Source organism: Seriola dumerili, unplaced genomic scaffold, assembly GCF_002260705.1.
Source record: "Seriola dumerili isolate Sdu_G_001 unplaced genomic scaffold, Sdu_1.0 BDQW01001299.1, whole genome shotgun sequence".
NCBI classification, from domain to species: Eukaryota; Metazoa; Chordata; class Actinopteri; order Carangiformes; family Carangidae; genus Seriola; species Seriola dumerili.
In genome coordinates, this window is record NW_019175554.1 from 3,213,770 (window position 1) to 3,226,185 (window position 12,416).

At 40.4% G+C, this 12,416-nt stretch overlaps 1 protein-coding gene across 14 annotated transcripts in view; it reads right to left on the bottom strand.

Annotated features, from left to right (window-relative positions):
• The window catches only part of LOC111238329 (tight junction protein ZO-1-like), an 81,517-nt gene that overhangs the window by 17,333 nt on the left and 51,768 nt on the right, over positions 1–12,416 (bottom strand). For 6 of the 14 annotated variants that reach the window (XM_022767779.1, XM_022767776.1, XM_022767770.1 and 3 more), the window contains exons 5-16: positions 11,861–12,188; positions 11,511–11,617; positions 10,540–10,708; positions 10,189–10,324; positions 8,650–8,688; positions 6,087–6,226; positions 5,682–5,787; positions 5,218–5,368; positions 3,188–3,296; positions 2,875–3,094; positions 1,224–1,408; positions 657–752 (exon numbers count right to left, since the gene is read on the bottom strand). In XM_022767779.1, the coding sequence (XP_022623500.1) occupies positions 657–752; positions 1,224–1,408; positions 2,875–3,094; positions 3,188–3,296; positions 5,218–5,368; positions 5,682–5,787; positions 6,087–6,226; positions 8,650–8,688; positions 10,189–10,324; positions 10,540–10,708; positions 11,511–11,617; positions 11,861–12,188 (1,786 nt within the window). The remainder of the gene's footprint in view (positions 1–656; positions 753–1,223; positions 1,409–2,874; positions 3,095–3,187; positions 3,297–5,217; positions 5,369–5,681; positions 5,788–6,086; positions 6,227–8,649; positions 8,689–10,188; positions 10,325–10,539; positions 10,709–11,510; positions 11,618–11,860; positions 12,189–12,416) is intronic. The other 8 variants (XM_022767780.1, XM_022767778.1, XM_022767781.1 and 5 more) reach the window with 3 other exon arrangements.

Consider the following 12,416-nt stretch of genomic DNA (forward strand, 5'->3'; position numbering starts at 1 on the left):
AACAGAGGAAAAAACAGACACAGCCTGATTGGAGTAAATTGGAGTAAAGCAGAATGGCGTCTCTCTTAAAAAAGAAACTCAGTGGAAAAATATTTTTTGAGCTTGGTTAGAATCCGATAGATAATGACTATTTGCTGGATTTTAAAGAGTTACGTTTTATAGCATTTGACCAGCAGCCATCTATTTCTATAGAAAAAGGTTGAAGATTTAAGGAAAAAAATACCAACTACATGGAAACAGCAGGGGTTGTTGTATTTATAGAACTATCAGTCATATAAATTTACAGCTAACTACCAAATTTTGATACTTGACACTTTTGATAAATACAATAAAGTACTGTTTGTCAATGCATTGTTGTGTCAATCCTTACAGCAGAACAGCACAGTTAAAAAGTAGAAAAGAAAGTCACAGGCAGTAGTGATGCTTAATGAATATCTATTTTCACTGGAAACAAGAGAGGCACTGACCCAACAGTGATTTCAGCATCTATTGGATACTAACCACTATTGTGAATATCTGATAAGTTAAGCAGCCCTCAGCGTTAGCGATGTGTGATGCATTAATTAAGAGTCTGGTCACCTATCATCCAAGATGCGTAGGACACTACACAAAAGATGAAGGTTAGACCAGAGGAAGACGAGTACTGTATTACTTACTTGCTAGTTCAAAAACTTCTGGCTCATCCCTGGCCAGTTTCTCTCTGGCCACATCTGCTATTGGCCCAAAGATAACCACAGGCCTTAGGAACCCAGCTGCACAGCAACAAGAGCACATCATGGAGATGACCAAAGGATAGCATCATGTAACAGACAGTACTAAGAGTACACAGTACACAGTACACAGTAACTGTTGATATGTAAAATGCATAAGTGCTGTTTCATTTAACTGCACCGCCATAGAAACCATCAAGCACAGATAATCAGAGGAGGAGCAAAGTGAAGCAAACCCACCAGTCCACTGTCTATATAACTGATAGAAATTTAAGTATCTATGCTGTGTTCTTAAGTTTACATAACATTATGTCCTTTGTAAACGTACACAGCAGAACTTAATACCCATGACCAGTGGTCAATTAGCTCAACCACACAAGCATCAGGGACAACCTTGTATTTCTTTTAGCTATAAAGTTGAAATCTGTCCTCCACTTTGTAAATCATTGTTCTAATAATTAAAATAAGATATATGGGAGTCTTCGGTTGATTGCTATGACTCTGCACACTCACCTTCCCTCAGCACCACCCTTTCATAGGCAGGGAACTTGGTCTGAACTGGCTGGGCTGACAGGTCCTCCCTGCTCTTCCGCAAATTCCTCTTGGAACTTCGCAATCCTCGGAATCTCCAGAAGTCCGCTCTGTCGCCTCCTGGTGTTTTGGGGAGGGTGTACTGCACACTGGACAGCTGTTCAGCTCTGTACAAAGAAGAGAGGGAATAAGGACTTCAGTCACAACTGCAACCTCGGCCACTTTTAGCAAAAATTCATTTATTCAGCATTAAGCTTACTACTGTTTGGACCAAAAAAACCATGGTTAATATTGGTACTATAATTGTAACACCATTGAACAGTACTGAACTGTAAATCGTTGTCAAACTGATTATTGAGGATTTGCCATCACTAACTGAAAAAAAGCTGATGATGCATTAGAAATTTTACATGTTTTAAAATAGCCATTCTATATTTAGGTTCATTGAAATGCTGTCTTGAGGGCTACAACAATATAATTTATAGCTCAATATTCACATTATGAAGAGTTAAATTATTCTACAAGTCAGTATATTTTTCTGTGAACTAAAGGCTTATGTCTTGGGAAATAACATTAATATTCGCAAAAGCCATTACTTTAAACGTGAGTTATTTTCTCAAGATAATGCCACAGGTTATTGTGATAAACACATTTAAGAGATGCTCCAATATCATTGCAGTATACTACGGTAAGATCTTACAGTGCAATAACATGCCTTATCTATAAAATACTGACATACTTTACACCATTACACATTTGCGAACCATGAATTTTTGATAAATCTTCTGCAGTATCCATTTCCTAAAATGTATGTAATTAAATCACTGAAGATAGGCCAATATTTTTTTTTTTTTTTTAAACATAAAAAGTGACTGGAAAACAACACACAGGGATAAGAGGTAAGGTGAGGGAGGGGAGAAGGGGAGAATAATTAATTCCTAGTGGCTTTGAATAATAATGGCCTTCCTTTGATTTATGTTTTTAAAATTTTTTATTATTCTAAATATTTTTAAATATTACTGATGTCTGGCTGTAATTTCATGGTTTCATACTTTGAAAGAATATCAAGACAGAGAGGTTTAACTTGGCTGAGGAGCAGAGATATATTTCATAGGGCTTAATGTATGTGATAAAAATGCATGCTCTCTCTTTTCTATCAGCAGGACAGTGAGGAATTTATATAAACACTGCTGGAGCCTGTTAAAGTCCTATTGAGACAGGCATAGACAAAATGGTGCTGTGGGCTAGATCATGATGTACAGTAAACATCTCATCAGTCAAAACCTCACACAAGAGATCCTTATTAACCATCTGCCTGACACACGGGATGTGTTAAATATACCCAACTTTAAAAAACACTTCTAGTACCCAAAAGACTATGACACAGAACTGAAGATTTTTCTTAAACAAAATTACGGAAAAACAATAATAAGCTGTAAAAACCATGATAAATGTGTAAAATACAGAGTAGATAAAACAAATGAGTAAATGGAAATGAACTGCACTCAAATCTTTCCTTTCTACTCCGAGATCAACCAGAGTGCTTTAATACTCTGGCTCCACCTTTTCCCATTCATTAAGTGCCAGAACAAGCTGTACAGGTATTAAAGGTGTGACCTGAAACTTCTTTTACCTATTCTTGTTGGGGATGATGCCCCTTTCCACTTCCTGATGGTTCTTGCCAATGCGGATAGCGAGCCAGGAGCCTAGTTTGCCGTTGTAGAGAGTGTCTACTACACGGAACACCTCGCCCTTATTAAAGCTCAGGCCATATGGTGACTCTTTTTCATATTCAAAATGCGTCCGGATGTAGAAGGAGTCCCCCACGTCCGATTCCACTATCCGCCGATACACTGAAGAAAAAGCAGAAGATAACAGAGAAGATTACAGGAACCCTTTAATGAGCTGGTTTTGATACCTGTTGTGTTTACACTGCCATTACTCACCATCCTTTTTCTTCTGAGCCAGAATAGTAACTTCTTCTCCTCTTGGGAGATCCAGCAAAAACAGCACAGCCTCCTCTCGAATGATGTTAGCAAAGTCCACATTGTTCACCTACACATGCCGAACAGAAGAGGCAGCAGAGATTACTTTAGAATGCAATTGAAGAACTAGTGAACTATCACAGCAAATTATAAACTTTTAATTGTATATAGTTTTTATAATCATTGTAGGCTGACTTGATCCTAATAAGTTTTAGTTTCGTTTAAATGCTTTAACTATGATGAAAGCTACTGGATTAAAGCATACCCTCCTTCTGTTTTTCCAACTTTTAACAACTTTCTTTATTTTTTCTTCTCAAAAAAACAAATAAAACACATCCTAGGCCCTATTTTTCATTAAGTTTCTCACAGACTAATAGAAACAGAGGAAAACTTGTTCCTCCACAGAAGCAGGGAGGTGTATTCCCCCTACAACTGAGCAGCCTCCTCCGCATCTCCTGCTGCTGTCCCAAACACAATAACTGCTGTTTATTGACTCTGCTTGAGGGGCAGCAGGGGAAGCAGAAACACATGGGCTGAGTCACTGAACCTCAGAGAGACACCTTTATTCTTCCCAGAAACAGGAGGGCTTGACGTCTTTGTCTCTACTAGCACACCGTGACCAAAGGGAAATGGCCTAAAGATGAAAAACAGTGTCCTGGAAGTCTGTAAGTGTTTGTACAGTAGGAAGAACACACACAGGAACAAAACGAGATCTACACTTTGGACTGGGGGGGGGGGCGGGGGGGGCATAGCATTGTATATTAATTAAAAGAAGGAGATAAGGTCAAGCATACCTTTGTTTATCAGATAACTACAGTTTGTAAATGTTAATGTCATGGGGAAAAAATGTTCAGCTTGTGCTATTGCACAGTACAAGCTGAAGTACAGACCTTCACAGTGACAGCAGGTGTAATCCTTGACTGTTGTATAAACATGTCACAATGAATCCAACACTGACATCAAGAGGGTTTCCATCATCCCATCAACAATGTTACTCTAGTATTTAGTTAAACAGACAGTCAACTGTTCCGAGGTCAGAGTGCAAGAACGACCTCTATTGTGTTTTCACATTGGAAACAAGGGGAGTTCTGACACGAGGCACAGCCTGGGAATGACTCACAGACTGATGGATACATTGTACTCTATTCCCAAGAACCTTTTACACAGAATTAAAACTATTGTGACCATGGGATCGCATAGTTTCACCACTGATTATCTAAGTTAGTGTGGGCAGCTATGGCTTGTCTATTTTGACAATAACACCAGATGTTCTTCCCACTTTCATACATGTGACGTGGAAAAAAAAATAGCAATGAACTCTGACAGAAAACAATACCTTATAATAGTCTTACAAGCTACATAATAGTAGGACAGCACATTGAAATTACAAAGCATTGAAATGAGAAGATCTACTTCAGCCGCAGTCAGTATATATATGTGCATGTGAAGTAGACAAGCAAGTCAGAGAACACATTTACATATCCCTGCTAAGTGTAAAACCTGCAAAAATGTCCTCTTTTTTTACATTTTTTTTTTTAAAGAAAAGCTGGTATATTTGATATATGATGATGTAGCCTGAGGAGTTGTTTTTCTTGGAGCACATTGACTGTGCAATGAAAGAAGACCCTCAGTTGTAGGAGAGGACAGTTACAGAAGTTTATAAATAGTCCACTTCAGTTGTGAAAACCAACTGTGATCTACTTATTTCAGTTTTAGTCTGAATCAAAGCAGAGACAAATGGTCTTTCCTTTCTACCCACCGCAGCATTTGCAATACTCTCCCCCTCTGAAATATTTGCCATGTACATGTACACATCTAAAAACTGAAGAAGAATATAGGGTACATGACAAATCAGGTTTCCCTGGCAAAACACAGCTGAGTTAACTGGGATTCTCTTATTCCCTCAACACTATTTCATAAACCAAGTCCGGTCAAGTATCTGCAGAAGGCAAATAACAGTCGTGTTGCTTAAGTGATGGAGTGTAGCGTACCCTGAGAATCTGGTCTCCCTCCTCCAGCCCCTCCTTGGCTGCAGGACTGTCCTCCAAAACTCCTGCCACAAAAATTCCCACGTCGTTCCCGCCTGCTAACCGCAGACCGACACTCTCTCCCTTCTTGAACTTGACCAGCTTCATACTCGGCCTGCAGGGGAACGCAAGTAGACAGACAGAATTGAGCAAAAAGGTCAGCAAATCATGGGTTTAAAAACAGTCATTCTAAGAGACACAAAACACAGGCAACTATTCAAGCAAGCAGTGTGTGGTGTAACAATAAAGTCATAACAAAAGCTGACCAGAGTCTCTGACCTAATTTGAACTAAATACATGGAACTCCACGTATGGCAGGTAGGTTCATTTTGTAAGTGAATAATAAAGTTAATTCCTATTTTCAACATGAATAATATGTGCATTCAATACTGTGAGGTACTTTGGATGAGAGCGTCTAAGGCATTTACCTGAGAATACTGTCATCATGAGCGGCACTGGGCACAGGAGCATCAGAGGGGCTGACAGGCAGGTCCACGTCAGGCTGACCGGGCTGTGCATAAACTGGCTTTGGTTCTGTCACAAGGATGTGTTGATGAGATACTACACCATAAACAACAGTCGAGCTTGTGTGTTTTTAAGTGCCTTAAAAAGAAATGGAGTTTACTATAAAGGTGTATCTGACCCCTCACTCACTGTCTGACTCTTTGAAACTCACTTTTTAATAATCTATGTTAAGCTAACAGACACAGCTCTACAAGGTACTTTACTGTACTACTGCCTATAGGAAGGAGAAGTAATAAATGTGGTAATAGCTGAGATGAATGTGAGGGTCTGCACTGGTCCCTAATAACAGTGAGTAGAGGGTTCTATACCAGGCAGTGGAGGTAACTGTTTGTCATCTCTGGAGCTGGCCTGGTCGCTGGCCTGTGACAAGACCCCATCATCAGAGCTTTTGACTGGTGTGGACATGGCCCCTGGTTTGGATATGCGCTCCTCATCTCGACTTCGGTGGCTGGAATAAGCAAAATTTAAACATGGTACTTCAGTACAAGTGGACCATCAATCTTATAAACACTGACAGCTTAAAGCTGACATTTTGATTAATGTGTCCATTAAACGATTGCCACAGCTTTGCTGATTCCAATGTGTGTAACAAGGACCTCGAGTGTTTTGTATATGTAGTTTTGTCCTGTGCTGACATCACCAGGAAGATGCAGACACTAAAATGGGCCTAAAAAGAAATAGCATTGGCCATGAATTACATGATTAGGGCACATGAACAGAAAATTGGATTAGAAGACAACAAGCAATTAAAGGAAGGATGTGCGGCTCTGCAAGACCCTGCACAGTCAGTTTTTTCTTCCTTTTTCTAAATTCTGTGGTCTATGCAGAATGTCAATGGACAAACACATTCCCAACCCAAAACTGATAATTAGTTTGATTGGAGCAGACAGTATTTGTTTTGATTTTGATTTCCAGATTACATTTTTCTCAATGATTAATATAAACTCCCATTTTAATGACCACATGGTAACCTTTCCAATAAAAGCAGAGGCAGAAAAGAAAAGAGACCAAGTCTCCCAACATAAACTCTTGAGATAGGATAGTTTTCAGTCCAAGTTCCTGTTTAACCTGGATAAAATAAACAAGGTAAAACTGTGTGTGTGTGTGTGTGTGTGTGTGTGTGTGTGTGTGTGTGTGTGTGTGTTTCTAGTAGGCTATGTCTAACAGAGTAGAAAGGGCTCTGCAGCTTAAAACAATGGTTGAATTCCAGTCTGATCACATGACTGGCTGCTGGCACAGTACTTGAGCTCAGAAGCTTTTGTAGAAGAATGTGAAGGTGCAGACTGTGCCACTAGCTCAGACTAGGAAACTTCTCCCATGCCCATTCTTTCACTTTTGCTCATGTAGTATGAAAAATATAGTGGAGGGAAAAATGCAGAGACAGCGCACACACATGCACTTACTCCCAATGTGTGATACTGAGGTTTGACCTGTTAGCTGTGCAGCTGCTGAACTTATTCACAGAGTTTGCCACCACAGAATGGCCTTTTCTAGGTCACTGAATTTGTCCAGCTGCTCTCGCTACAATTCAGTTTTACATATGAATCTGATCTGGGCACATTTATGTGTCAGCACAATCAGCGTCAGAGAGACCTATATGGGAATTTGTTGGAAGAAGGGTAAATGAGAGCTGCAGCCCGCGGATAAATAACAGAATTGTAATGGAAGAGAGAGAGAGAGAGAGAGAGAGAGAGAGAGAGAGAGAGAGAGAGAGAGAGAGTGTTTGTATGTGTGTCTGTGTGTGTAATGGACGGATGAGAAAGAGAGTGTGACACAGGGGGAAAAGGAGAGGAACAGAGCAAGAGCGAGGGACAGAAGAGAGAGGAGTGAGAGAGTGTTGTGGCCTAAATCTGCTGTTCCTTGCTGCAGAATGGTGCTAAAAAAAGGTTTCACGCTGACAAACACCATTTGACAGAAGCCTTTGTTCAATCCCCTCGCTTAGACATTCGTACAGGTACAGACGCGAGAGCCCGAGTCAGTGAGCGACAGAAAAAGTGAAGGAGCAGGGATGGATGTGGCTGCACAGATATCAACAAATGATAAAAAAAAAAATATGGTACTGCCACACCAGCATTTCTAAACTGCATTACAGTCCCAGTCTTCGTAACTTCATATCAACCCACAAGCTTCAAAATGCTAGCAGTTAGCATATGCAGAATAAAGCTGACTAGATATCAACCGCTACCATCATTTTGCAAAACAAACAAAATGTCGAAAAGCAAAAAAATTACTCTTGTAAACTAATAATCTAATAATAACATATGTTTAGCAAAAGCTAAAAAATATTTTAAAAACAAAAATTAATTACTCACACATATGTATCTGTAAGTTGAACCATGATGCTTATTAAGAGGATTTTAAGTTAAATTCCTTGAAAGACAACACAGAGATCTTTTTTGCCTGCACGCAGTATACTCATGCTCACTGAGAGACACTTTGGATGAAAGGCATTTTTGATGATCTGTTGTATTCAGAAACATGGAACAGCGTTATGTCCTGGGGAAAAGAATGCCTCTAAGCCCCACAGCCAATCAGGTTAAGCGAACCATCTGGCTTGGGGCAAAGCTCTGTGGGAAGTGTGTCAAATTCCTTTTTCCCCTCCTAAACTGGGAGATAGTAACAAGATTCCCTGAAATCACAGTGTAGTGAGTCAGGCGGTTATTTCTTCAGTTACATTCTAAACCGCAGCCACGTGTGAAGCAGGTGTAAGTCCTCTTGTGACAAATTGTGTGCTTGCTTACCAGTTTAACCTGTGCAATGGTAAACAAGAATAAAATGACTAAAAGAGGGGTGAGGGAAAGAGCAACAAAAATATTAAATACTCAAAACAAACACATACTAGCCTGTTATCAGAGGGATGCATTCACTTACATTGGAAGCAATCTGTGCAACAGTGACCCTGCCCTCATCCTGCATTGAAACAAGTATGGTTACTCCACAGACTAACACAGTCTACCATCTAATGACATGACAGCACTGGAGGTCAATCTAGTCATATGATATGACTGACAAGCAACTAGTAAGCCGGACAGCTAAACTAGCAGCGTACTGAGCTATCATCCTGCAGCTACAACAGCTGTTTTAAGTGTATGGTCTGTGCAAACCAGGTAGTGTAGTTGTTTGAGTTTTGTATACGTGTTCCAGTGAGACATTTTGCCCTTTAGGAACAGAGTTTATCAAAACACAGCACATCTGGCACCTGTATCTCACATAGCCAGACCTCCATCTCACCAAGATCACAGATGCCTGGAGAAAATTGCAACTATTTCATTACAAATGAGTTTGAAAATGACTGCCTCCTGAAATAGCACCTCTGCTTAGGTTTCTGTGTGGCTACAGGTTCTCTGAAGCATAGTTTTGTGAGTGCAACTCAAAGTCCACATAAACACGATGAAATGGAGGACCGATTATAGAAGACTATGAAAATTCAATCCAGAACAAGTGCTTGAAGGCATCATGGATTTGGGCCCCTCATTCAATAACCACCCCTACTTCACAGTATCAAACAGAACAGTTTACTGTGAACTATTTAGAGAAATGAGAAGCATATCCTATGTCTTTTCTCACTACAGCCAGTGGCAAAATTAGCATTGGTCTGTTCCCAAAAGAGGCAAGCCTGTTTCACTCCCCAGTCCTGTTTTATCAACTGTCTGCAAGAGCTTGTCATCTTGTCCGATTCAAACAAGATCAGTATCTTGTTCTTGCCAGGTAAGGTTTCATTGCCCACGCCCCACACTGACTCAGAGAAACATTTATGTCTTCCTTTAACTGTCTTTTGCCACCTATGTGTTTGCCAGCTACAAGAAGCTATATAACCTCTAAACTACAAGAAAGATAACTTACTGGAATCTCCAACTGGCAGTAAGAAAAACAGGAGAATAACGAGTTAGAATGGACATTAAAATTAATTGAAAGTATATGTGTAAATGGAGTGGAGTATATGCAGATAACAGCTACCAAATAACATTACATTCAATTGCATTCAATGCATTATAAACAGAGAATAATGGTAACAAAAGTAAAACTTAGCTTTGCATGATTCTATTACATTTTTCAAAACAAGCCCTTAGTCGACCAGGAGACGAATCAATCCCTCCTCTCTTCCCCAGCCCTCTCCCAGAGCAAAGCATTATTGTAACACAGTGATGGTTCCAGAGGGACTGTGATGGTTTATGCATGCTACGTCTTTATCCATTGATTTATGCATTAGTGAAGCAAGGTGCTTACTCAACATCCACTAACCTGTGGGTGTGAACATGATTTATGAAGTTGGAGTGGTGGGAGTATGGAGGCATGACTGTGGCATGTGTGACAGCTGTGTGCCATCACCAGATTTGCAGTCTTCATGTGTATGTGTGTGTGTGTGTGTGTGTGTGTGTGTGTGTGTGTGCGCATGTGTACTGCGCTTACCTGCCATTGCTGATCTGCCGAGGTGAGTGACGGAGATGGTCCGACAGTTCAGGCCTGTCAGGGGAACGTGATCGACTGCCTCTCCCGTGGGATCGATTGGAATGCTCTGATGTCAGTGAATGTATTTCTGAAATGTCTGTGAAATGTGCATTAAATATGTATTAGCATTTAATCGATGATGTAAATCAGGGTAGAGGCAAAATAACAAGAATAATTTGACTTGAACAGTGATTTAAATGATACTTTTTCGGCATTTAAAAATAAGATATTGATTTGTCAAACCAGTTACAGCTTCAGCAATCAAATCCTAGCTGCATCCACCAAGGCGATGCTACATGTGTGTTGTCTCACCATCTCTGTCGGAGTTATTAGCTGATGGGATACTGTCGTCGAGGTCTGGAATGTTGAGCAGCGTGGCTCGCTCATCTCTTTGCACCACCATCTTCAGTTTGCCCTTTGACCTCTCAATCAGCTTCTTGGCATCTATCAATGATAGGTTCTCCGTAACTGTGCCATTGATCTGCCAGAGGAGGAGAGCAGGTCAGAACAAGAACTGAATAGACAAGTTGTCATTACTACAGAATTTTGCTGTAAAGCCGACACTGTGTGCTTTTTGAAAACTAAAGGATCATCACAAGGCGAAGAGGAATTACGAGCAGCTTAGCTCTACCTCACATTAACAATAACTATGCCCCAAATAAAGAGGCTATAAAAAGTTTAAAAATCTGTAATATAATTAGGTCCGCAACACTATTGGTGCTGTCAGACACGAAGAGAGCCCAGAGAAGTTGTATTACGTGATATACATTGTATAAGGCAAAACTTAATTATCTTTATTATTTAAGTATTAAGTATTCATTTCTATTGATGTTTGTCCTGCAATCACATTTCAACTAGAAAATGTCTCTGCCTCTCTTCAGAACTATTGATACAATAAATTAGATTTTGAATGAATCTCTTTAATGTGAAGGAGGATTTTTTTCCCTCCTCTGAGACTGAATGGATAAAAATTCAGAGGAATAATGGAATGTGTGGCATTCCTGCTGGTGAGCCTGCATACTAATGATCTGTGACCTCACTCTGTGAGCCACTTTCAGCAGCTCACAGATTACCCCAGCAGACTAGAGAACATTTTCAGTAAAAAGAATGCCTGATCCCACCTCACTCCTTCCATAAATGAAATTATTTGAAGCCATTTCTTAACGTATTCATCTTTTACATTTATTCTAATAATCTTTTTGTCCGTTTACTTCTCCATTACTGTGTTTTACCCACTTTAAACACCCGTCTTACCCACATGCTCTGTCGTGCTTTCCTCTCACCTTAAGTACAACATCTCCCTCTTGGATGTTTCCATCCCTGGCAGCAAGGCTCTCAGGAGAGATGTCCTTCACAAAGATGTGGCTGGCCAATCGGAGTCCATATTCTGCTTTCAGAGTTGATAAGCATAAAAGAGTAATATTAGCAGAGCGAATCAATTTAATCCTCACTTGGTTCTCTGCAAATGAGACTAACTAGTTTTCATTTCTGATTGTACTGATTGACCCTTACTGTAAGTTTCATATATACACGTCTTTTAAATAATCAGTTTCAGTATTTTGTTAAAATATTTTTGAGTTTTATGTAAATTGGATGTGTTCACAATATGTTTAGTCATCTTTGTGTTGCCCACCTTCATTTTTGCGGGACTTGACAAGGGTGACCTTGGCAGGCCTGGGTGGAGCAGACGAGGCTTGTGATCGGCGATCAGAGCGCGGTGAGACACTCCTCTCCCGCGAGGCACTGTGATCCCGCCTGCCACTGCTGCTACGCTCACGTTCCTGACGCCTGCCAGTGCCTGTGCCTCCGCTTGCTCCTCCATAGGCACTTTGGCCACCACGACCGCTGTGGTGCTCATAGCCATCATCCTCATCACTGTCCTCTTCCTCGTGCTCTGACATGGTCTCCCTGTCTCCTGGCCGCGAAACAGGGATTTGTACTTTCCTTTTCCTACGGATGGTCTTAGAAAAGAGACAAAATCTTGAACGTTAGAAGTTGAAAATATTATTTTCTCGCTCACATCTGAAATACAAGACAGTATCTTTATTGTTGAGAAAACATTCTGTGAAACAGCAATTTGAAAGTGAGTGCACACAATCCCAAAATCATGCTCTGTAACATCAGGGGTCACTGTGAATCTATTTCCCCCTAATTCAGGCTCGGTTACTACAGTATTGTGTTGAACTTAC